Source organism: Phytophthora infestans, genomic scaffold (genome assembly GCF_000142945.1).
Source record: "Phytophthora infestans T30-4 supercont1.27 genomic scaffold, whole genome shotgun sequence".
NCBI classification, from domain to species: Eukaryota; Oomycota; class Peronosporomycetes; order Peronosporales; family Peronosporaceae; genus Phytophthora; species Phytophthora infestans.
The window spans coordinates 1,381,570-1,407,533 of record NW_003303732.1 but is presented as its reverse complement, the minus strand read 5'-3'; the positions used below and the strand labels follow the sequence as shown (position 1 = coordinate 1,407,533).

Below are 25,964 nucleotides of genomic sequence, written 5' to 3'. Positions count from 1 at the left end.
AATACAAGAATTCCTGAAAATATAAGCCAATCCGCTTACGTTTTGACCAGAAGTGCCACATAAAGCTTACGTAAGTTAGAGAATGCTAATTCCCCAGTACCGTACAATCATTTTTACAAAAGACTGAGCCCCCAGCATCATGCTTACTACATTTAAAAATATTATTCTAATGATCTTGATACAATCCCTTTATTTTTTGTTGGCTATACATCTTCATCTTCCACCTACAATCACCTGCACCTCAAATGCCATTTATACAAACGCTACACAGTTTGCTTAGTTCAGCGTCGTGATCGGTATCACGGGCCGTTTCTGACTCGCTATGAATTTTAATCACATCAACGAAAAAATGTAGTAATGACCTGTCCAGCTTGCACTACTAACCCGCTTGTACTGCCTATTTCGGGTTGTAAGTACTTCCTTTACCAAACTCATTGAAAGCTAAAAAAGATTTAAAATGTAGCATTTTTAATGCATTTAGCGTCCATTTTGTGCTGATTCAGAATAAGTCATTAAACACGCGATTCTGTGCCAGCTATGATTAAAGCATTGGGATATTGCGCCTTGCGGTTGTTGTTGTTGACGCGCGGTGTTTTTAATTTGATAGTATAACGATGATTATAGAATGGTTAAACATCATTTAGGTCAAAGTTTATTAACGTTTCTTTATGGGGTCTACTTAACCAACTATAATTTACACCTCTCGTGTTGTGTTATTGTCTTACCGTTCCAATCCCTTCGACCTTGTCGGCGACACGCTCGCTCGTTAAGTATTAATAGTATCCGATTTTGCTGTCCAAACAACTCTAAAAAGAAAACAATGGTTTACAGCAGTAATTGTCACCTGTAGATTTGAGTTAATCTAAAATTATCTATCTCTATGGCTCAAGTGACAGCGTTTATTAGCACCGCCAGCTTCTGTTGTACATGTATTACGTCAGTCAGTTTCCACACACTCAATTTATTAATATTTTTACAAAACAGTTGTAGTTGTAATTCTAGTCATTGTAGCTTACAGAAACAATGCGCACTGCGTATTACGTATACTAAAAGCAAAAACGCATTCTTAAGTGTACGCTAAGCACCTTGCAGCATTGGAAGTAAGTCGTCAGTTTAGCACTTAAATATTAATAGGTGCATGCATTATTAAAATAGAAAATATAATTAAAACGATGCCGCCTTCGGATAACGGAAACATGAACAAAGTTGCTGTTTTCGCTATAATAGACAGATTAAATGAAATAACTATTTTTAGCGAATACACGTTTTTCAACTCGAACGTGGCCTTAAGTGTGACTGACAGACAGGTTGCTGCAACAGTTGTCTAAGATATTTCTCAGGTTAAAATCGTGACAAAAACTCGACGCTACATCGTCGAAGATGTCTGTGACGTCGTTTACGAATGTTGAAATCTGACCGTCAACACCCGAGATCGTCAGCCCTAATAAATACTTCTGGTAGGGGGCTCATCAGGGAATCGGTTCGTCTTCCTCAATCCTTGTTCTCACATCTCAATATTCCGGCTATCAAGAACAACCATATCAGCTGTAACAAGATGCGGGTATTGGGCATATCGGCTATGGTCGCCATCGCCAGCATCCGAGCTACTTCAATCGATCATGACACGGTGCAGCCATTCGCACAACCAGAGCCGATCACCGACGCTGAGAAAGCTGCCATCAAGTTCAAGCCATCACTTGCAGTCAAGGATGGATGCCACCCGTACCCCGTCCCGGCGACACGAATGCTGGCTTAAAAGGTACAAGCCCCTCTGACGGCGACTGTGAAGGCTCTCCGTTGGGCTCGCAGGTGTACAGTCGATCAACGTGGTTTGAGGGCAAGTGGGCTATCATGTACGCATGGTATTTCCCTAAAGACATGCAGGGTGAAGTGCCTATTATTGGCGCTGTCAAGATAGGCGTTCGTCACGATTGGGTGAACCTGGTCGTGTGGCTTGACAACCCAACTCTAGCAAAGTCGAAAATATTAGCAACCTCGGCGTCGGCGAGCTATGGTAGAGTATTAAAGACATGCGACATTGATGTTGGGTATGAGATCAGTAAGCCGCCTAACGGATCGGACATCATCAATGGCATCACGCCGAAGGTCCGGTATGATGAGGGCGATTCGGATGGAGGACACACCATTTTTCAATTCCACGAGGAAGGAGAATATCAGGACCTTATCCAGTAGACCCAACTGACAGACGCGGCTCGCGAAGCCTTGGAAAACACCGACTTCGGAGATCACGCCAATGTGCCTTTCAGTGATGCGTACTTTGAAATAAACATCAAGGCTGCGTCGACGTACTATGAGTATAGAGGTCGTAGAAACGGCGGGACCACAAGTCGCTCGATTTGGGAATAACAACATACGGCGCTGATTTTTACACACTCAAGTAATCATTAAGGATAGCGTGAAAATCTGTTTAGTGCATGGTTTGAATGCGTATTGCTCTGGTGCTGAACAAGAACTAAGACAGAATAGCGTAACCAAATATTCGAATGCATCGAATGGACTTATTTGTAGATACCCACTGACGTCAAAGATGTATTTATGCTTGTTGGGGAAATGCACGAGGGATCATTTTAAAATACGGCCCATAGATGCAATATGACTTGGTGACGAAGCTTCATTCATCACAAGCACTAGTCACTTTCGAACATCGCTGCTGTGAGTGGAAATATAAAACCCCACTAAACTGATTCAACTAATTTTAACCAATAATTTTGCGACAAAATGCGTATTGCTCTTTCATTGGTCAACCTTGCACATATTGCACTAGACTGATACCGTGCACTCAGCTATTTTTATTCATTATTCCGTATTTACCAATGATACAGCGAGTAAAGGGTTCCTTAATGGAGATCCCTTGGATAAAAGCACCATCTAATATTAAAAAGGCATCTTGCCTCTTCACATCTCATTTTACGCGTGGTTTGATGATCCGACCATGCTCGATCTATCCTAGATTCTAGGCTTTGAAACTGATGGACATTCCATCTGCAAAGCAGAACATAAACTACCCTATTAAAAGAACGATTTTGTTTTAGCTTTACAGCTAATCAAGACCAGGTGATGTTGGAGGCGACACAGTTAACTATCGTGCAATTAGAAATATAACCGAGCAAATATATTAAGTACGTTTCACCCTTAAATGACTGCGATTTATTGGTGGGAACAAAACTCGCTAAGTATGAACACATCAAATGTGAATCCTTTCGGTTTTTTTTTTCGTGTAATAGACGTGGATTTCTGATACCAGCTCTTATCTTAGGACAATAGCCTGCGATGAATTTTGAAATGAGAGAGAAATCGGAAGTAAGATTCATGGAGCTGCCGAACAGGGGTCCTTAGGAGTTTCGTAACTACTTCATGTGGGAGGTAAAACCCCTCTCCTGGGGCCAAACATCCTCCCACCTATTCTACTGTAACTGCATGACCAAACTTCAACACTCCCCCGTGGTCTGCAGATTTCTTCTCCTGCAAACCTTCAGTACTCCCCCGTACTTGAAACACCATAGTGAGCTCGAGTTCATGTACAGCACCTCCATAATCTCACACTTCTTCTCGTGGACAGCCAACACCCAGCTTGACCGAAATCCCCGTGTTCCGTCGCCGTCACCTGCAGCTGGTACTCAGGTCGTCTAAGAGCTTTGTACTCAGTCACTGGGAATGCAAGCCAGGCCGTAACCAAGGTCGTAGTAGGTCCTTTGATCCAAAAGCCCGGTACGCTGCTGCTTGACTTCATAAGCCAGCCCACCACCAGTTCGTCCAAGAACCCCGGGTGCCATCGCTTTCCACCTCCAAGCCAGCCCACCCCAACTCGTCCAAGAGCACCAGGTGCTGTCGCTTGGGTTTTAACTCAATTCATTAACTTCCAGGAACGCTCTCCTAGCTTGTAAGCATCCACATCTCCAGTCACGTCGCGAACTCCAAGCTGTCCCCGTAATGAACTTAATACATATACAGTAACAGCTTTGTTTAGTAAATCAGCTAAGTTATCTTTTGTACTCACGTATTCGATCACCACATCTTTCATTGCTATCCGTTCACGAATAAAATGATATCTCGAATGAATATGTTTCGTCCTCTGATGGTGCACAGGATTGTTTGCCATCGCGATTGCAGACTGATTGTCCACATTGACCATTGTCGGACCTTGTTTCATGCCCAGCTCGTCAAGCAATTCACGCAAAATAATATCTCCTTTACTTCATGTGCGAGTGACATATACTCTGCTTCGGTAAATGATAGCGCCACTGTCCTTTGACTTTTGCACGAGTACGTGATGGCACATTCACCTAGCTACATGACGTACCCAGACACGGATCGTCTCGTGTCGATGTCTTTAGCGTAGTCGGAGTCAACAAAGGCGGTGAGTTGACCTCTAAGGCGACTTGTACCATCTATAACAAGGCCATGACCAATTGTTCCTTTCACATAACGCAGAATTCGTTTTGCCGCATTCCAATGGGCGATACCAGGATCGTTCCGGTACTTGCTGACACATTGGATACCAAAGGCTATGTCGGGTCTGCTTCCTGTCATGAGGTACATAAGAGATCCGACAAGGCCACGATAGTCTTTATTCTTCATCTGCTCGCGCTCGCCACTTGTTGTGGGGCAATCGGTTTTTGAGAGAATAACTTTAGGATCACAAGGCGTTTTACACGGGTTGAGCTGCAGCAAATTAAACTTCTCCAATACACTTTTCGCGTAAGTAGTTTGGTCAATAGTGAGAGTTTTAGTGGCTCGATTCCGACGTACGCGAAGGCCAAGAATGTGATGCACTTCGCCCATATCCTTGCACTTAAATCCAGAGAATAGCATGTTCTTAATCTCTTGTACACCAGCAGCGGTATCTGCAATCAGTAGCAGATCATCCACGAATATTCCTATTATTGCAACTCCTCCTGATCCAGAACGCACGTAAATACATGAATCGCTGTTTAGCTTCACATACCCATGGATTTTCAAGAAATCCGTCAGCTTCTTGTGCCACGCTCTTGGAGCTTGCTTTAATCCATACAACGACTTCAAAAGTCTGCACACGAGATGTTCTTTTCCAGCTTCCACGAGGCCTTCCGGTTGTAGCATGTATACTTCCTCAGTCATGTCACCGTTCAGGAAAGCAGTATCCACATCCGTTTGGTGACATTCCCAGTCATTGATTGCGACTAGAGCTAGCAGCATCCACAGAGACTCTAACCGGATAACTGGAGCAAATATTTCATCATAGTCAATGTACTTCACCTGCTCGTATCCCCGAATAGCTAATCTAGCCTTGTATCTATCCACGTTGCCCAGAGAATCGTACTTGATCTTGAATATCCACTTGGATGATAAAGCACGTTTTCCTTTTGGCAACGGTACAAGCTTCCAAGTGCCGTGCGCAACGAGAGATCGGCCTTCTTTATCAATTGCTTTTCTCCAGTGTAGTGCCTCAGGTCCGTTTACAGCTTCTGCATGAGTTTTTGGCTCTACGCGAGTAGCCATACCGTTGACTTTAGTGTTTTCCATTTATCTTGCGTAATTTTCTGCTGCAACTTGAGACTCAGCTTCGTTCTGCTTCACTGAAAGCTGATCTGCTGCACATATGGTAAGCGCTTGCGGTTTGCTTCCAACATCGGGTAAGTTTCCATTATCATCACGCAATTCGTTGAGCTGGAAATCATCAATAAATTCATCCAGTTGCTGGAGTTCTTTGTCATATTCACTTGAGTGTTCTATCACGGGCTCCGCATAAAACACGAGATCAGGAATTGAATTAGCAAAGCGGGATGGTTGAATAAAATCCAATCGATGTAGCTTTTCAAGTCGATTTAGCTCAAGCTGCTTTAGTTCCATCGCCGCAACTGAACCAGATTCATCAAACGTGGCATGGCATGTTTCCACAATAACGCCTGTACCACAATGGAGCACACGCCATGCCTTTTTGCAAGCTGAATACCGAACAAACACGCCACGAATGCTGCGGTTGTCAAGCGTTTTCCGTTAACCAGGTGTTGCAGTCAGCTGGAGCCGCTTCGAGTGGGTTTCAGTCACGTAGGTGTAGGCAAGAGATCCAAAGACACGGAGATTGCTGTAGTCAGGCTCCTTTCCGTGCCAACGCTCGTAGGGAGTTGTATCCGCTCGTCGAAGCGGGCTAATATTGCTCAGTATCGTTGCTGTCAGGAGTGCCTCCCCCCAAAACTGTTTTAGTAATTGAGCCTCAACAATAGTGGTGTCATCACAAATTTGAGATGTTTGAAAAATCGAATCAAATCCAACGAAAATACTGGTCTCTTTATTCTAGATGCTGCTGTAAGCTTGTAAATGGAGCCGATAGTTTCATCTGTAGAGGGTCTTCCGCGTACACCCGTATAACTGGTGGAAGACGTTCTCACTAGCACCGAAACTCGCTTTCGGCTCCCACCGAGAGACTTTCCAGCTGGTGAGCGCTAACAAGATCTGAACCACGTTGGCTACCAATGCTACCGGGCCGGTATCACTTTCCTTTAAAAAAAGAAGTGTGCGTACCTTTTTAAACAGAATGCGAAACCGTACTTCAGCGCTGCCATTCTGTTCTGTCGTGTAAGGAGTTGTTTCGCGACGTACGATTCCGCTCAAGGAGCAAAATCAAATCCAATCTGGCGCCACAAATTCACCACCGTTGTCAGAGTTAACCTGTTGTAGAGGTATGTTGTGCTTTACTGCCACCATTGTGACATATTCTCGAAAATGGGTTAAGGCTTCAGACTTGTGAGCCAGCAAGCGCGTGCTGATGTAGCCAGTATAGTCATCGACAAATACGAGAGCGTAGCGCTTGTTGGCGAACGTGGGGACTTCAATAGGCCCCTTTATATCCGTGAACACCAATTTATTCACCTTTGATGCATGTTGCGTATAAGTTCTCTTAAACGAAGCTCGCTGTTGGTTCGAGCGCTCACACACATCGCATACCGGGAGTTCAAGCAAGTCGCGCTTTTCTACTCGACGTCCATGAGCTCGCCCACTTGATACTAGGCGAGCAATGTTCTGGTAGCCTAAGTGGCCACAACGAGAGTGCCACAGCTCGAGTGATGTTTATCCAACACTAATATACGCTGACTCAGCTGAGGGTGTATTAACTCTGTTGGTCTTAAAGACGTATAGTTTGTTGTACGTATTTGCTGCAGACTTAATACGCATACGCCCTTTCTGGAGAACAGCACGGTCGGGAAAAGTACTGAAGTCGAAAATAATTCCTCTATCACGAAGACAACGTACACTCAGCAGGTTTCGCGTCATTGTTGGCAGGTAGAAGCATTTGGATAGGGTTAAGTTCACTTTGTTGCCATCTTCATCAGTAAAAAGTAGTGTGGCTGCGCCAATACCCTGGACCTCAACGTAGTTGTTATCTCCCAGATACACCTTCTTTTGCAGAGGCTCGAGGCTCGAAAAGTACGTCTTATCGAAGCACATGTGGTGCGTACAACCCGAGCCAAGGACCCAAGCGTCTTTTGCCATGGTTGGGTCTTCGGATATAGTCACTTGCAGAGCTGTGTCCACCTTGCTCTCCATTGCACAAGCGACCGCCAGAACATCATATTCATCAGGTTCACCTTCGCCGTTATCATAGGTAGCCACTGCAGCTGTGTCTGCGACTAAATGAGACGTAATTCCTCGCTCACGGTCATGCTTTTCTCTCAACCGACAATCGCGAATCAGATGTCCGGGCTTCCGACAATAGTGACAAAGCTTGTCACTGCTGGGACGTTGGTAAGGATGTCTGCTAGTTGGTTTTGATGGACGACGAAATGGCAAGCGTCCTGGAGGACGTTGAGCGGAGCCTTGGCCAAAGCGAGCCGATTCGATGTTGTGCTCAGCGCAGCACCCGCAATGTTGCTCATTTGAATGACAACAGTTTGCGACGTGTGCGTGTTGTTCCACTGAAATATGAGTATGTTTGCGAGTGTCCATTTCGAGGAAGAGTTTTGTCTGTAGATCACGCCATTTTAATCCGTCTTGATTCTGGCCCACCATCACCGAGCTCTTCCAGTACTCAGGTAAAGATCCAAGCATGTGCATCACCTTCTCTTCGTCGTCTACAGGATGCCCAAGCCGGGCTAATGTTTCGGCTTTTTCTTCAAGATCATTGATATGGGACTGCATGTCATCTCCGTCCTTGTACTTCATGTTGTGAAAGTTGTTACGAGCATGGTAAATGCTTACCGTTCCTTTCGATGCGTACACACGCTGCATGTGCTCATACACGGACCACGAATACTGATACTTGCCCATAACCTTCACAGTAGCATCGTCGAGCGAGTTTATAAGAAGCTGGAAGGCCTTCTTGTCTCGCGAGATGAAGTCCTGCCGCCGTCTGAGGCTCCATGAAGAACTATAGACACACTCTCCACACACAATATCCCACACGTCTTCGGCTTCAAGTAGAGCACGAATCCGAATCTGCCAGGCTGTGAAGTCCTTCGTGTGGGAGTCAAAGTTCCAACAGTGTTTCCAGGTTGAGCGAGACATAACGTTAGTGTTGCGTTTTTTTTCTTCTTGTTCACTGGTTGCGAAGTTGGGCTCAAAACCTTTTGAAATGAGAGAGAAATCGGAAGTGAGATTCATGGAGCTGCCGAGCAGGGGTCCTTAGGAGCTTCGTAACTACTTCATGTGGGAGGTAAAACTCCTCTCCTGGGTCCAAACATCCTCCCATCTATTCTACTGTAACTGCATGACCAAACCTTAACAATGAACCGAGGTATGCAACGTTCGTTGTTTACTCAAATCAAAGTAACGTGCATTGGTGGCTGTCACGGGCATCGAACGAAAGATAATATACATTCGTCATACGCACTAGCTTCTAAAACAGGGAGGATAATATGCTTATCCAAATTGCTCTACAGTATGAGCAGGGGGTCTCCAAACAACATGGCTACATCGCTCGCTGCATGGCTAAAAACGGAGAGGGCTTCTGCTTCGCTTGGCGAGCCTTAAGCGAGTCTATGGCAGGACACCTATTAATTTTCCCACTGCTTCTTTGGCAAATCTGGCAGCAGCCCCTACAGCCACGGTCGGTCTTACCGAGACTAAGTCGGACTGCTGATTCGCCTGTAAGACCAACCGACGCTCTAGACGCGCCTCCATCGGGGACACCAAGCGACATAGTAGCTGACCTTTGTTTCGTACAACGTCGACGATCTCCAGCCCTTCCGACTGGTGTACGACAGCTTAGAGGCGTAGCTATCACTAAGACTGCGTTACCGGCAAGACACGACGAGAGCGAAACTACATGAACTACCTGACTGCAAGGAAACGATTAAGGCTTTGTTCGGTGACGTGAGTATGGCTGCCGTGCCCCAGCACGCTGACTTAAATGCATGAAAATGTTAGTGAATAACTGCCGGCAGGCATCGCAGATCTAATATACGCTGTGGGGCTAATGAAGGGACGAGATGAATGCATCGATATTGGGGATGAGATGGTAGCTCAAGTTGCGCTAAGAACCACTACTAGATCGTGCAAACGTGATTGAGGTGAGAGTCGACTTGTTTGTACTCGGCAAAAAAACGAACGCGAATGTTTTCGAAGCCGTATCCAGTTCTGGCAAAACTAAGCAGGATTATTGGGGATGGCCAGGAAGCCGCACTGTCCTGTAAGTGTGCCAATGTGCGGTGCTACGCTAATATTTTGCAACACCTTCCTGTTCGAGGAGTCGGCAAAAATGATAATTTCACGAGAGATGGGTAATATGTCAAGGGAACTTGTCGCTGCTTTAAGCTGCACGAATTGGCCAATACATCGCTGCACGAGCAAGCAATAAATAAGGGGGGGGGGGGTTGTAAGCACGCTCAAGCTTTCCTGTCGCTGGAAGGCGACATCTCAATATTTTCATACGCAAACGTACCTAAACGTTGTCTGTTTACCAAATATCGTATGTGTCAGCTTACTGGCGCACTACACTGACGTTTCCGTTCATGGTTAGCGAAGCTTCATGCTGCTTCACCACATTGGGCTCGTCCAGGGCCACCGCCAGCGTTACGTTGTTCATCTTGGGCGGTGTGGACACGTTCTCCGCCACTCGTATTGCTTCCTGGACGTACATAATGATACAAATAAGCATACATACTCGTCGGTCATACGCTGTATATTCCCACACCAAACGCAGCACTCGCCTAGCCACAACTCGGCGTCGCTGCCGCCACGGATAGCATCGACTCCCTTCCCACTCTAAGCCGCCATTTGAATCTGTAATGCCGCTGACCTCCTTGAGCTGCTATCGATAGGTGTGTTTCGAAGTGCAGTCAGCCGGGAGCCCCAGCGCACGTTGCCCTATAAAGTAATCAGCTAGTTGGTCAAGTAAAAGCCGCGGAACTTTTGCCAGCAAGGCACATTGGTGTTCAGGGAACACCCCAGCTTGGCTTCTGCATCGTAAACGACACTACGCAAGTAATCGCCGTGCAAATAAAGTAGTCGGTCAACTCCGTAGGGCATCCTCCCCACCGGCAGATGATGCATAGTCTTCGCTTAAGATTCGAGTGCGCGTGTATTTGTCTGGACAAGACAGAGGGGCATCGTGGGACCGGTCTTGCAATGAACTGCTGAGGTATTGTTGCTGAGATCCAATCGTCACCACAGGCAACACTTTCAGGCGCTTTCAGCGCGTAAAATAACGACCTTTATTTGGACAATGCACTCACTGAGCCCTGTGACCAATGCAGTACGCAATCAACTTACGGGTTAGGAACCAATGACCGCCTTTAGTTCAGTTTTTGGTTTCAGACGTATGAACCAGTATTACCGATATATTAGGTTCACGTGGGCATGCCTAAACAGAACCGAACCAGAACCAAGGTTCTGATAATTAATTACCCAGAACCCCTAAGAATCAGGAGCTGGGTTCTTAGAAATTTTAGGTTCGGCGTTAAAAATGCGAAAGATCAAGAACCGCGACTTTTCAGCAGGAACCATTGACAGGTTCACTTTTGCGAGCAGCTTTTGGACAGTTGCTGTGTCAATGTGAGCCCAAGGGTTGAAGCTTCACATTTTGGGCTCAGTAAAAACTGCGACAAGACCGTACTCGCTGTATTATTGGTAGATACGGAAATAAAGAATAAAGATTAGCTGAGTGCACGGTATCAGTTTAGGGCACTATGTACAAAGCTGGCCAATGAAATAGTAATATACAATTTAGTCGCAGTATGATTGGTTGAAATTACTTACATATGCATTTATATTTTCACCCACAGCAGCATTATTTGAAAGTGACTGCTCAAACTCCTGGAGTACTTGTGATGAATGAGGCTACGTCACGAAGTCTTATTGCATCTATGCAAGCCCTGTTCTAAAATGATCCCTCGTGCATTTCACCAAAAGCGTAAATATATCTGTGACATCAGTGGTTATCTTAAAATAATTTCGTTTGAAATTGATACATGTAGGCCTTCATTCTAATATTTAATTAATGTATTCTGTTTAGTTTTTGTTCAGCACCACATAATCAATGGTTAATGGTAGCTTCAAAATCGGTGAAATTAATATTGTGAAAATATCACCTGTCGACCAGTAAATATAAACAATATCACCTAATTTTTTCTTCTGAGAAAAAAATGATATTATTTAGTATTAGAGACCTTGTGCAGCTGTCTCAAAACAGTGAAAATGTACACTGAAGGCAAATGGGGATAGGGCAGGCTAGTCATTGTGTTTTTTGCTGAGAGAAATGTACGTTAGCTTACTGCTCACGGTGACCACAGATTACAAAGAACCGAGTGGCCAAGGCTACTTAGCGCTGACATGGCTAATGCAGACTGCAACACTGAAGAGCCCCCCAACCCAGTCAGAAGTCCCAGCATTAGTAAGCGCAAGAAGGCCTTTCGTTTCGTACCATCGAGTGACATCATGCTGCTCAAAGAAACCCTCAAGCACATACCCTGGGCGGCTAGTCATGGTGAGACGCTGTCCGCGTGGTCAAGCGTCGCCACAGGACTCAAGGCAGCGCTCACATCGTGTACCGCCGACGGCAAGGCTTGCCGTCGCCGCTTCAATACGCTCCTGGAGGTATTTCGCCGCGACGTGCTCGAGTCGTTGAGAGCGTCGGGTTCTGCCGAAGACTACGAGGAGCGTGAGCAACTACTGACAGACTGCATGACTCTGGTAAGTTTTAATTGATACTAGTGACATAAGTTTTGCTTATGCTTTTTATCTACAGTATAATGAGCACGCACAAGTCACGGCTGACAAGACAGAAAAGGAGAAAAGAGAGACTGAACGTCGTGAGTCGGCTTCGGCAGAAGTAGTTCAGAGCGCAATGGAGGGCTTACGACGGTCCCGTTCAGAAAGCTCTGAAAATGAGCTATCGACCCCACCGCCGAACAAAAAGAAGAAAAAGTCAAGCACGGAGGCTCTTGTCGAGTTTCTCGACACCAAGGCAGAAGCACGGATCTCTCGAGAGAAGCAAAAAGAACGACAGCTTGACCTGCAAGAGCGCCGGCTTGCGCTAGAAGAGCAGCGTCTGCATCAGGACCGAGACAAGTTAGACAAATTGATGGGAATGATGGCTAGCCAGATGGGACTCATGTCCAAGTTGATAGAGAAGATGAATCAATAAAGCCGCCAATGCATTGTTTAGATATTCTGCCAGTGTTGGTGGTTTCAAATCAAAGAAGGCAGACATTTGACTACTGTATATGCACGTGTGTAAGTTTGTTAGAAACGCGCCCATCACGTACATCTTGCCAAGGCGCTGTAGAAACACCTTTTGGTTTTTCGAGAAATCTACAAACGCACAATAGCGAACAATTTTTCCAAATCCCCACTCCACACTAACGCGTACTTTGCTCATTCGCTTGTTGAATAGTTGCTCGTCTTCTGTTAGCTTGGCTCCCTTAAATGGAGCAACAATATGTCGTTGCTGGCCATAGGCAGGGTCTCCATAGAATACGTAATGATGACCATCAGCACCAAGGCATGGAGACGCTGCCTCAAGAAGCCCACTTTGCTGCAGAATATAGGCATCGTGACGTGTTCCCGGAAAGGGACCACTTAGGTGAATTAAAATACCGTCGAAAGCAATCACGGACTGATATTTCAGCGCATGCTTTCTCTGCAACAGACACAACAAGTAACTTGTCAAAAACGATTATTTAGAGCCTCACAATTCCGTAGGTTACCTTGTGCCCATTGAACATGTACTTCTGGTGCCGTACTGAACGACAAGTACCGCGTACTGTACCGTCAATAAATCCGACACACGTTCGTAGTGGTGCGCCCTTTAGATGGATAGCTCTTGCGTACGTGTCGAGTGTGTCACTGCAAAGCCGGACTTGGTCAAAGCTTAGTAACTTGTGATACTTGTCGTAGAGATAATCTAGAACAGCATTAGAAATTGAAGAAATTGCTGCCTCGTCCCGCCCGAACAGGTCCTTTAGATCATCTAAGCGTGCTGGGTATGCCATACGCCGGAGAAATATGCATAAAGCCTCGAGTGCTGACACGAGATAGCGTTGGCGAGTCGGAAATGGGTCTGGTAGCTTGAAATGGTCTACAAGGCGCAAAATGTCATCTTTCTCGAAACGAAATTTTCTTTTCCAAGTGACGTCATGTGCTGGCAGGTTAAAGTTGAAGCGATAAGATGCTCAAGCGCTTTTTTCGCGCGCCAATAGCACAGCAATCACCACTTCGTCCTCGTCAGAGCTGGAGCTGTCACTGTCCATTGCTTTTCTCCTTTTAAAATGTTACTGCTGCACAAGGCTTTAGTCACAAATGTTCCCTGTCTAATCGGATATCATCTCACTGTACATATTCACTGTTTTGAGACAGCTGCACAAGGTCTCTATTAACTTAATATTAGCTAATACGATGTTACTTTTTTTCAAAGATTGCGTAATCTGTTTAAATTCACCAGCCAGATGTCGCTAGCTTTCGACTAGCTGAAGTACTACTAATCAACCGTGAAGCCAGGACAATTGTGAGAGTGACGGCAAGGTTGGCGTCGAGTGTTGGCACTCCTGAGTAGTGTTACATGCTGCAGGTTTATTAGACGCACGATGTGGACGAGGCTGTGAGTAGAGAACAAGAACAAATACCTTGATTTTGCTCTATCGACTCTTAAACAACTGCAAGCGTTTGCAGTTTTCCATCTCCATCGGTGAAATACTAAAGCAAATACTCGTCAGTCTTAAAACCTACTGCTGTTCTAGAACCTGACCGAAAGAGTTCTTTTGTAAGACCTCGGTTTACTCAGCAGAGGGTAAGGTAGTTAGAAACGTACTGAAGGGGGAAATATAAATTGAGAAACCCTAATATTTTTCAAATCTCCAAGCTAATTTTAAAATATTATGCTAGCTTTTGAGAAAATAAGTTTCTATTGATATTTAGTTTCGTAATAGTACTATTACCTTTTAAAATATAGTTTGATATTTGGCTACTATTAGCCCTGCACCGAACACATTCAAACCATGCACTAAACAGATTTTCACGTTATCCTTAATGATTACTTAAGTGTGTAAAATCAGCGCCGCAGGTTGCTATTCCCAAATCGAGCGACTTGTGGTGCCGCCGTATCGACGACGTCTACACTCGTAGTAAGTCGACGCACTCTTGAGGTTTGTTTCAAAGTACGCATCACTGATAGGCACATCTCCGAAGTCGGTGTTTTCCAAGGCTTCGCGAGCCGCGTGTGTCAGTTGGGTCCACTGGATGAGGTCCTGATATCCATCTTTCTCGTGGAATTGAAAAATGGTGTGTCCTCGATCCCGATCGCCCTTATCATACCGCACCTTCGGCGTGGTGCCATTGATGATGTCCGATCTCTTAGGTGGCCTACTGATCGCATACCCTTTTATCAATGCCGCATGAAATTAATACTGTACCATAGTAAGCCGACGCGGAGGTTGCTAATATGTTCGCCTTAGCTAGAGTTGGATTGTCAAGCCACACGACCAGGTTCACCCATTCGTGACGAACACCCTTCTTGACAAGGCCAATAGACGATATATCATGCATGTCTTTAGGGAAATTCCATGCGTACATGATAGCCCACTTGCCCTCAAACCACGTTGATCGACTGTACACCTGCGAGCCCAACGGAGAGCCTTCACAGTCGCCGTCAGAGGGGCCTGTACCTTTTAAGCCATCATTCGTGTCGCCGGCTGTATTACGACGGGGTACGGGTGGCATCCATCCTTGACTGCAAGTGATGGCTTGAACTTGATGGCAGCTTTCTCAGCGTCGGTGATCGGCTCTGGTTGTGCGAATGGCTGCACCGTGTCATGATCGATTGAAGTAGCTCGGATGCTGGCGATGGTGACCATAGCCAATATGCCCAATACCCGCATCTTGTTACAGCTGATATGGTTGTTCTTGATAGCCGGAATATTGAGATGTGAGAACAAGGATTGAGGAAGACGAACCGATTTCCTGATGAGCCCCCTGCCAGAAGTATTTATTAGGGCTGACGATCTCGGGTGTTGACGGTCAGATTTCAACATTCGTAAACGACGTCACAGTCATCCTCGACGATGTAACGTCGAGTTTTTGTCACGATTTTAACCTAAAAAAAATCTAAGACAACCGTTGCAGCAACCTGTCTGTCAGTCACACTTAAGGCCACGTTCGAGTTGAAAAACGTGACTAGCCGTTCGCCGCCGCTACGCGGCGGAGTGGCATGGTTTGTTGGAGATGAGGTGGCCGCAACCTTAGTGCTTCTTGGTGTCGCGTGTTTTGAGAGCGTGGTTCACCCCGTAGATCTTGGCATCGTGTATTTAACCACTTGCCTTCCGTAGTCTCATTCGGCCCCGTATAATATCGTGGTTTGGAACGTTTCCGTTACCCCGTACTACAGGTTGGGTGTTGTTTTCTTCAATGGTCCATGCTCTTTCGTGCTCTTCCCGGCTTCGAGGTTCCTGCTCACCCATGGCCCACGCTGCTCAGCGGTTCTGTCCTCTCTCTTGTGGGTTCATGCTCTTTAGTACGGTCTTTTCGTTAAAGCTAACTGTTTTCCGTTCTCAAACGTTTACGTGGGTTGCACTGGCTTCGTGGTAGATACTATTTCGTTACCATTGGCCTTCCATCGCCGGTGCTCTAACCAAAGGGTGCTATTCCGTGGTTTGGTGACTTCATGCAGTCGTGTTGTTCCGTCGCCCGTGTATCGTGGTCTCCAGGTGAGGTTCCATCGACTGCGGTATCACGCTATCGTGCAATCACGGTGTGGTAATGCTGTCTATGGTATTGTGGTCACGTAGTGTATCTGCGTTGTCCGTGTTATCGTGTTCTACAATGACAACGTGCTCCACAGTGTGCAGTCGTGGTCACCCCAAGCGCCCACCTCCCCGTTTATTTCGTGGCTGGCCCGCCGTTCGTGCAATCTAGTTCTAATCTAGTACTATCCTCCGTGGCTCGGTAAGCTCAGGTTCAACACTGGTATCGTTCTCCGCGGCACGGTGATTTTACGTCTATAGCTCTGCGGCTGCGTTCTCCCATGGCTTAGTGGCACAGCCCATGCTATCGTGCTAGCTTGTGGTGTCGCGGCTGGTTTGTCGTCCGTGTGATTGTTAGGTACCGTAGTATCGTGCTCCCTGGCTTGGTGAGATCCGGTTCTACCCTGATAACGTGCTCTAATGCTCGATGACTTCCCGTTTTCGGATTCCCGCCGCTTCATGCCTGGTCCGGCGACCGTACTCCGTGCTCTTCCGTGGTGCTATGGGAGAGTTGCTGTCCATGCACTCTTACCGCTACGTGCGTACTCTTCCGTAGCCACCCTTTTTAGCATGCTGGGGTGTCTGTATATCTATTTCCCTTCCGTGGTCTGTACGCTCCCGTCATATTCTTGTCCCTCTGTCCTTTTCATAGCTGCGTGCACTTCCGTCTTTCACGCTACGCATACAACTTCGTGGTTTGCATCGGCTAAGACTTCTATCGTTGTCCATGGCCTTCCGTGCTTCGTGTTGCTCTTTTATCCCATCGTCTACATAGTGTGGGTCGGTGTTCCTTCGCGTTTTGTGTTCTTGCTTAGCCTCCGCGCTAACTTAATCACAAACGCTGTTATCATTTCGTTTGATGTACGCTACATATATTGTTGGAAAACTCGCACAATATCTTCAGGTCGCACACTACGTGCGCAAATACAAAGGAAGGTGACACTATTTCCCGGAGGCAAGCCACAATAGTCGTATTTAAAGTTTTCACATTATTATCTATAGTAATATATTTGTTATTTATTATCAAACGTTGATATAGCAATTATGTGTACTACTACTACAAATAACAGCAAGTAAAAAATGAATTGTATATAAAATAGTACTACGCAAAACAGTATTGAAATTAAACTCATTAGAAAAGTACTACGAAGCCTAAAACATCATTCTATATCCAATAAGTACTAAAGTTTCGATTGAGGCCGACATATAAGTCACCAAAGCCTACAAAAATTTGCAGCGGCTCCTACGACGATATTGTACGTGTGTGCACGTCGGCGCCTCCTATTAATGCTAATTAACGCGTGCACAGGCAGCGCCCTTCGCGTGGCCTTGCATACCGCAGCTGAAAATGAAAGCAAAATGAAATTTGAGTGGTGCATTTTAAGTACGATGTGTTGACCACATACAGTGTGTACACCACATATTGCAATTTTAGCGAATCGAGGCCGCCTTCGCTGCGCTCGGCAGCCAGTAGAATGCCCGCATTTGCGTTACATTAATATGACAGACAGACGGACAGACAACACACTCCACTAGATGGGGTAGACTAGCCGTTCGCCGCCGCTACGCGGCGGATTGGCATGGTTTGTTGGAGATAAGGTGGCCGCAATTTTAAGTACTTCGTGTGTTGTGTGCTTTCAGTCTGATCTTGTACCCCGAGGCTTCGGCCATCCCCGTGCGATGTTGTGTCGTGTACTTAAAACACCTGTCATTTCGTAGTCTCATGTGGCAGTGTACGGTATCGTTAATTCGTACGCGTCCGTTGCTCCGTACTACTGGTTGGCGTCTATGTTCCTCCGTGGATATTGCCCTTTTCCGTTAATGCGCTCTCTCTTTTGGGCTCATGCTTTTCAGTAGTACGACACCCTTTCGTGGCTGCTAGTTATTCCGTGTTCCCAAGGTCTTGAGTGGGCTTACAGGTTTAGTGGTCCATATTCATTCATGGTCCATGGCGTCTCATCGACGGTACCCTCGCCGACGGGTGCTATTCCGTAGTTATATGGATCCGTCCCCCGTGTAACGTGCTCTCCTGGTGGGACTTCATCGACCGCGTTATCGCGCTATCATGCGAGCGCAGTATAATTCTGCTATCCTATGCCTTCGTGCTCGCGTAGTGCATCTGTGTTTCCCGTGTTATTATATTCAACAATGGCATACTGATCCACGTTGTGCAATCGTGATATCCAAAAGCGCCCCCCCGGTGCTTCCGTGGCTGATCTGCCGCCCGTGCAATCGTGGAATCGCCTTTTGTGGCTCCGCGATTTGCCGTCTATAACTCCCGTTGCTGCGTGTTATCTCACGGTTTAGTGGCTGGACCACCGTCCGTGCAATCGTATTATCTCGCGGTATCGTGGTTGGTCTGTCGTCCGAGCTATTGTGAGCTACCGTAACACTGTGCTCCGTGGCTTGGCTCTACCCTGGTATCGTGCTCCAATGCTCGGTGATTTCCCGCTTATGCTCTCCTGTGGCTTTGTGTTAGATTCATCGTCTGTGCTTCATGTTCTACCGTGGTGTTATGGAAGAATTGCTTTCCGTGCACCTTACCGTTTCCGTGGCCCGTGTTTTTCAGCATGTTGGGGTGTCACTACTTCAGTTACTTTCCGTGATCCATACGCTCCTATCATATTCTTGCCATTCCAAGTTTTCATGGTAGCGTGCTCGTCCGTGGTTCGTGCTTTTCAGAATGGCTAGCTGCCTTCATTAATTTAGTCCTTTTTCAACGTCCGTGGCCTTCTGTGCTTCGTGTTCTTCCCTCTACCCCATCGTGTACATAGTGTGCGCCGGTGTTCCTCTGTGTTTCGTGTTCTTGTTTATCCACTTGCCTCCGCGCTAATTCAATCGCAAACGCTGTTTTTATTTTGTTTGATGTATGCTACATATCGTGGTGAAAAGTGCGCACAATCTCTTAAGGTCGTACACTACGCGCGCGAATACAAAGGAATACGATCCTTTTTTATCGGCGGCGGAGTGGTGTACATGGTTATGTGGGGTGGGATGGTGGGAAGCCACTATATTCACATTTCAAAAGTGTTCGAATATTTAATATTAGTAATAAATTGTGCATCTTTATCTAACGCAAATATAATACCGGTACTTTGGTTTGAATTGATTAGTATTAGTAATAACATGCGTTTTTTTCTTGCGCAACTAATTAATTTTTGTTAGACTGCTATAAACGTCTGCAAGAAAAAAATGAAATTCTCAAAACATAGTATTACTCAAAAGTTTTGTAAGTTTTATTATTTAAAAGTACTACGAAGCCTAAAATATCATTCTATATTCAATAGCTACTAAAGTTTCGATTGAGGCCTAAATATAAGTCACCAGGGCCTACAAAAAATTTCAACAGCTCCTACGACGATATTGTATGTGTGTGCACGTCGGCGCCTCCTATTAATGCTAATTAACGCGTGCACAGGCAGCGCCCTTCGCGTGGCCTTGCATACCGCAGCTGAAAATGAAAGCAAAATGAAATTTGAGTGGTGCTTGTAAGTACGATGTGTTGACCACATATAATATGTACACCACATATCACAATTTTAGCGAATCGAAGCCGCCTTCGCTGCGCTCGGCAGCCAGTAGAACGCCCGCATTAGCGTTACATTTTAGAACCCTACCCTCGGACGGACTGACGGACTGACGCAGAGCAGACTCCACTAGAGGGGTAAGATTTCGCTAAAAATAGTTATTTTATTTAATCTGCTTATTAAAGCAGCTCAATAGAAAACAGTAACTTCTTGAAAAACAAGTCTACCACCAATTTGGAAACCAAGCATTTCAAGGCATTTGATGGTTTGTTCTAAAACTTAGTTATTAAGCCTCAAAACCTCAAGAAACAGAATAAACCTTGCCGAAATAGCTATCTTACCTCTCTGGTGGAGTCTGGTGTCTGTCCGTAAGTCCGTCCGAGGGTAGGGCTAATAAAAATCACGCTAATGCGGGCGCTCTACTGGCTGCCGAGCGCAGCGAAGGCGGCCTCGATTCGCTAAAATTCTGCCGAGCGCAGCGAAGGCGGCCTCCATTGGCTAGAGCATAATTATGTTTTAGACACATTGTATGTGGACTACACATCGTACTTAAAAGCACCGTTCAAAATTTATTTTGCCCCCATTTTCAAAACAGAAGCCGCGGAACGCCACGTTACTCAAGGTACGCTGCGTGTATGCATGTTAGTTAACATTAGTAGCTAGCAAGACACACATACACAGATAGTCCGAGGTTTCTGGGGCTGCTTAGGGGGTAGCTTATAACTTGCGGGATTTTATCCTGCAAGTAGGTAGCCGTGCTATGGGGATTTAGGTTCAGAGCCCTCTGGGTTCTTGGGGCTTTATCCCACCGCCCACTCTGCGCGAGAGCACATTTGGCACCTGGTCCATTGACCGCAAACCCGACAGCGAACCAGTTGAGCCGGTCGTTAATGGTTATTGATGGGCACGCACATTGCGTGCGTGCAGTTGGTCAGGAGGGGTACCGTAACTGGCCTCTTTTAACCGACAGATGGGATGGGGCTGTAATAGCCTATCAATAACCAGCCTTTGCAATTAACGGCCGCCTTTTGGCAAAAGGATATCGCACCTCAAGCTACAGTACTATCCGGGGGCCCAACCCTGAAGATTCGACTGCACAATTTTGCAAACTAAAACCGCTCCGGGCCTCACGGCCCGTGACTGTGGGATAAGTGATCGGAGATAACCTTGATGGGGGCAAGCAATCCCGGGTAGTACGCGTATTCCAACACACTACTCTATGAAAACCTACTGCTACGTGCGGTGTACTTAGACATTGTCTAACGCGTCACGTTTTCGTGTTCGCAGATCTATGGGTCGGAGTAAGCGAAAGAGGACGCGCGAGGAGCTCGAGGAGGCTCTGCGCGAGAATGAACTGATCAACGCGACACCCACGCAAGAGGAGAAGGAAGCACGAAAGCGACGCATGAACAAGCGCAGGAGGAAGCGATGTGACTTGAACAAAGCGCTTCAAGCCCTCAGTGTGCACCAAGAAGCTACGGCGGTTACGGAAGCTACGGAAGGTCTAGCTGATCGTATTGAAGAGCGGGAGGAAAATACAGAAGAGTCTGATCCTGTGGTACTTCAGCGCCGGTTTGCAGCTGAGATGGAGGCGGCGTACCAAGCTGAAACTATAAATATGGCTTTGTTTACAGTACCTGCCGTATCTGAAGCAGCGGTTCGTGAAGACGTCCCGGTATCGGCTGCGCAGCGGGCTAGCGACAAAAGAGCCAATAGGACACTGTCTCAGGCAGATCGCGACCGAGCACGCGACGCACAGCGAGCTCGAACGAGACGAAGTAATATGACACTGTCTCAGCGTGACCGTGCGAGGAAGAAAGACGCTGAGCGCAAGCGTATCCAAAGGGGCTAGGCTGCGCGCGGAGGAGCTTCAGGGAACGACGTGAGCAGGACAGACATCATGTGGCGTCACACAGAGAAGGGCTGACGCAAGAGCAATGTCAACACGAACGCGACCTAAAACCGTGAACAGCACGCACTTCGGCGTGGGCAGATGGAGGGGCACCAAAGGGAAACGGAACGTGAACTAGACCGACAGCGGCAGGCCATTCGAAGAGCAGGGGTGACGGAAGAAGAACGCCAGCAGGAACTCGAGCGTGTGCGCACTAGACGCCAATGCACCCGTCATGGCCATGCTCTTATTTCCCATGAAGACTTTGACGTGTCCATGATAACGGGTAACGACGTGGTGAACGGCCGACACAAGCTCCCGGCTACAGCCGTTTGCCCGATCTGCAATGCTTGGAAGTGGCCTGGCGAGTCTGCGACATCATACTGTCTGGCAGGCAGGGTAAGGCTACCTCCACTACACCCCGCGCCGCGGAAGCTGCTTCAGCTGTACGAAGACCCCGAGTTTCGCCGTCAAATCCGTGCCTACAATCAAGCTTTTGCATTTACGTCGATTGGTGCTTCGTGCTCAAACCGATCGTTTCAAAATGTGCATCAAGACGAGAGCGTTGCGGGTACACACGGGGTGTACACATATCGCATTCAAGGGGCTATGGGGCACTACCTAGGGTCTCTCCTCCCCCACATAGACCGTCGGACAGGCGCGCGGGTAGCACCCAAGTTTGCGCAGATCTACATTGTGGATCCAGACATGCAACACCGCGCGGAGCGACGTCTTGGTATATTCGCGGATTTGGATCGTGTTGCACTACTAGACATCGAGAAAATGATGGCAGAGCACAACCCATTAGCGCAACGGTTCCTTCACTTTGGGCAGCAGGTGCGTCAACACAACACGGAGGCTCCAGTAGACTTGGTGTTCCGTCTGCACGACAACTCCTCGCGACCGAGGACGCATAACCGCCCCACTGTGTCTGAAGTGGCTGCGACTCTCATTGAGGATGGCAACGTGGCTCAGCCTCGGGATCTACTTCTCTTTACACGCGATCAAAGGCTGCTACGTTTGTATGAGACTCACGCCGATTACGATCCACTCCAATACCCGCTTCTCCTTCCATATGGAGAGAAGGGCTGGACCTACACAGACGAGTTCGCGAATGGTGCTGAGTATCGAAACAAGAAGGCGATGTCGCTTCGTGTACACGTTGCGTTCCGCCTTCATCAGAAAGTGGATGATCAGTCCGCTCTCCACCAAGGTGGGCGTCTATTTCAACAGTGGTGTGTAGATCAGCGTGCAAAATGTGAGCAAGAACAGCTTCGCTGGGTGGCCGACAATCAGAAAACACTTCGCGCCGATCAATACAGGGGTGTTCAAGACGCCTTGCTCAATGAGGATACTTTGGCTCTGGCGGAAGGAGAAGTGCTGCTGTCGGAATATGACCGGGCCCAGAACAGATTGGTGCACCCGGACCGGGACGGATGCAGCAGAGGACGACCAACCCACTTTCTTAATCAGGTTGGCAAGCGTATCATACTACCGGCTTCGCACCTGGGTAGCCCGCGGTCCATGTACAAGTCGTATCAAGATTCGATGGCAATTGTTCGGGAGTATGGACGGCCCGACGTCTTCCTGACTGAAACGTGCAACCCCAAATGGGACGAGATTCTTGAAGCGTTACCTTCCGAGACCCAGACAGCTCAAGATCGACCAGACATCGTGGCTCGCGTGTGGCAGCAGAAATTGCAAGCGACGCTCGATGATTTAAACCAAGGCGTTCTGGGGCGAGTACGCGCGCGGATTTACGTTGTCGAGTTTCAAAAACGAGGGCTCCCCCACGCTCACGTACTGATAATTTCGGCTGACGAAGACAAACCTCGAACCCGCGAGATCGTAGACAAGATGGTATGCGCTGAGATCCCAGATAAGGATAAAACCATCAGCTGTATGAGACGGTCATGTCATGCATGCTCCATGGTCCATGCGGGCCTGCAAATCCTTCCTGCGCGTGTATGAAGGACGGCAAGTGCACCAAAGGATATCCAAAGCCCTTAGCAGAAGTTACACAAGCCAATGCCAACGGATATCCAGTGTACAGACGACGTCGACGGCAAGAAGGTGTTCTAAAGTTCAAAGGCAGAGAATACGGCAATGCTACGATCAACCAGTGGGTTGTACCGTACTACCCGTACTTATCCCAGAAGTACAACTGCCACATCAACGTCGAAGTGTGCACGGATATTACTGCGGTTAAATACCTGTACAAGTATGTGTACAAAGGACCCGACATGGCTATACTCACTGTGGAAGAAGTCCGAGGAGGGCAGCAGAGTGCGCGTCAAGAACCAAATGAGATTCTACGTTTCTTGAGCGCCCGGTACATTTCTCCGGTGGAAGCTTGCATGCGCCTGCTCGATTTCACAATTCAGGGGAGAACCCATGCGGTGACACAGCTAACTGTTCATCTCGAGTCAGGTCAGACAATTTGCTTTCGCGAGACGGAAAACCCGGAGGCGGTTATGAACGGGGTAGTCACACGATGCTGACCAGATTCTTTGAGTTGTGTGCGAGTGAAGAGCCTCAGAATCATATTGCCAGGACGATGCTGTATCAGGATATCCCCAAAGAGTTGTGCTGGAAAGCGCCGGAGAAAGGGCAACCAAAAAGGTGGGTTCGCAGGAAACAGTATCAAGCTGCGGTTGGTCGCATGATTCATGTGTCTCCTCGAGACATGGAGCGGTTCTATCTTCGGCTACTGCTCTGTCAGCGTAGAGGTTTAACGTCGTTTGAAGACTTGAGAACGGTTAACGGGATTGTCTGCCCAACATTTTAAATTGCGGCGCGGGAGGCTGGCTACTTAGAGAATGACAACGAGTGGGTTTCGTGTTTGAGGGAAGCGGCTGAGTTCCAAATGCCGTATCAACTACGCCAGCTCTTCGTCACCATTCGGGTGTATTCAGCTCCAGCAAATGTTGGTGTTCTATGGGATCGGTTTTTCGCGGATCTTTCCCAAGACTTCGCACGCAAACATCAGGCTTTGAGGGACCCCTTTAAGTCGGCGTTGGTCGAATTTGAAACGCTGATGAGCATTCAAGAACTACCTCAAGCGAGTGGGTATGCGGTAGCTGACTTCGACGAGCTTCCTCAGTTGGGGTCGTTCCCAACATTTATTCGTGAAGCGCTTCGCCAAAACGGATTACTACGACGTGAGCTCACTGGATACGATGCGTCAGCTTTGGAGGCAATTGTAAGCACAGAAGATCAGCTAAACGAAAGTCAGCGGGTGGTTTACGACCAGATTATTGAAGCGGTTGAATGCCCGGAGGAAGGCAAGAAACTATTTTTTGTCGATGGCCCGGGTGGTACTGGAAAATCTACACTGCTTCGAAACATACTGGCCAAAGTCAGACTCTCGGGGAAAATCGCCATCGCTGTGGCGTCTAGCGGTATTGCCTCGCTCTTGCTCATGGGTGGTAGGACAGCTCATTCTACATTCAAGATCCCTTTGAAATTGAACGAGAGCTCGACGTGCGGTATCAGGAAGAACTCCCATATTCAGGAGTTGATCAAGCATGCAAGTTTAATTATTTGGGACGAAGCACCTATGGCCCATCGCCACGCATTCGAGGCAGTAGACAGAACACTGCGGGACATACTTGACAACGATACCGAGCCTTTTGGGGGGAAAGTGTTTGTACTTTCGGGAGATTTCCGCCAGATTCTTCCGGTCGTTAAGAATGGAACACCCGTCGAGACAATTGACGCTTGCCTCAAGTCGTCTAGGCTGTGGCCCCAATTCCAGACGTTCCGTCTTACGGAAAACATGCGAGTGCGCACAGCTGATACTGCAGACACTGCTGAGGAAATGGCTGCGTTCTCCGAGTTCCTGCTGCACGTTGGGGAGGGAAGGCATGATGTAAACCCTTCCCTAGGAAAGGATTACATGAAGATCCCGCGCGATATGCTGATTGAGAATCCACCTGTGCCTGAGGATGAGGACCAGGAAATTCGTCCTGGCGTTATTCCAAGAGGCATGGATCGGATCATCGACGAGATGTATGGCGAGATTAACAACCCCGAGGTTGCTACCAATGAGTATTTCGCTAACCGTACGATCCTCACGACCACGAACGCAATCGTGCACCGCATCAATGAAGCGGTGACCGATCGATTAACTGGACAGGCGCGGGAATACATGTCTTCTGACTCTGTACAAGACGACGGTGACGGCAATTTCTTCGAGCAGGAGGTACTCCACTCGATGAATATCAGTGGAATGCCTCCCCACAAATTGACCCTCAAGGTAGGAATGCCTATCATGATGATGCGGAACCTGAATCCGATCTAGGGCTGTGCAACGGAACACGGCTTCGAATTGTGGCCCTTAAGCCACATGTCATCCACACCACAATCATGACCGGT

At 47.4% G+C, this 25,964-nt stretch overlaps 1 protein-coding gene and 2 pseudogenes across 1 annotated transcript; 1 reads left to right on the top strand and 2 right to left on the bottom strand.

The window, feature by feature from the left end:
- Positions 1-1,567: 1,567 nt before the first annotated feature.
- On the top strand, positions 1,568-2,316 carry PITG_22980 (annotated as a pseudogene; the record flags this gene model as incomplete).
- Positions 2,317-9,916: 7,600 nt separating this feature from the next.
- Positions 9,917-10,075, bottom strand: PITG_12801 (uncharacterized protein; the record flags this gene model as incomplete). Its single annotated transcript, XM_002900139.1, has 1 exon — positions 9,917-10,075. One exon carries the CDS (start codon positions 10,073-10,075, stop codon positions 9,917-9,919), a length of 159 nt encoding a protein of 52 aa, XP_002900185.1.
- A 4,474-nt stretch (positions 10,076-14,549) lies between these two features.
- Positions 14,550-15,296, bottom strand: PITG_22979 (annotated as a pseudogene; the record flags this gene model as incomplete).
- Positions 15,297-25,964: the final 10,668 nt, after the last annotated feature.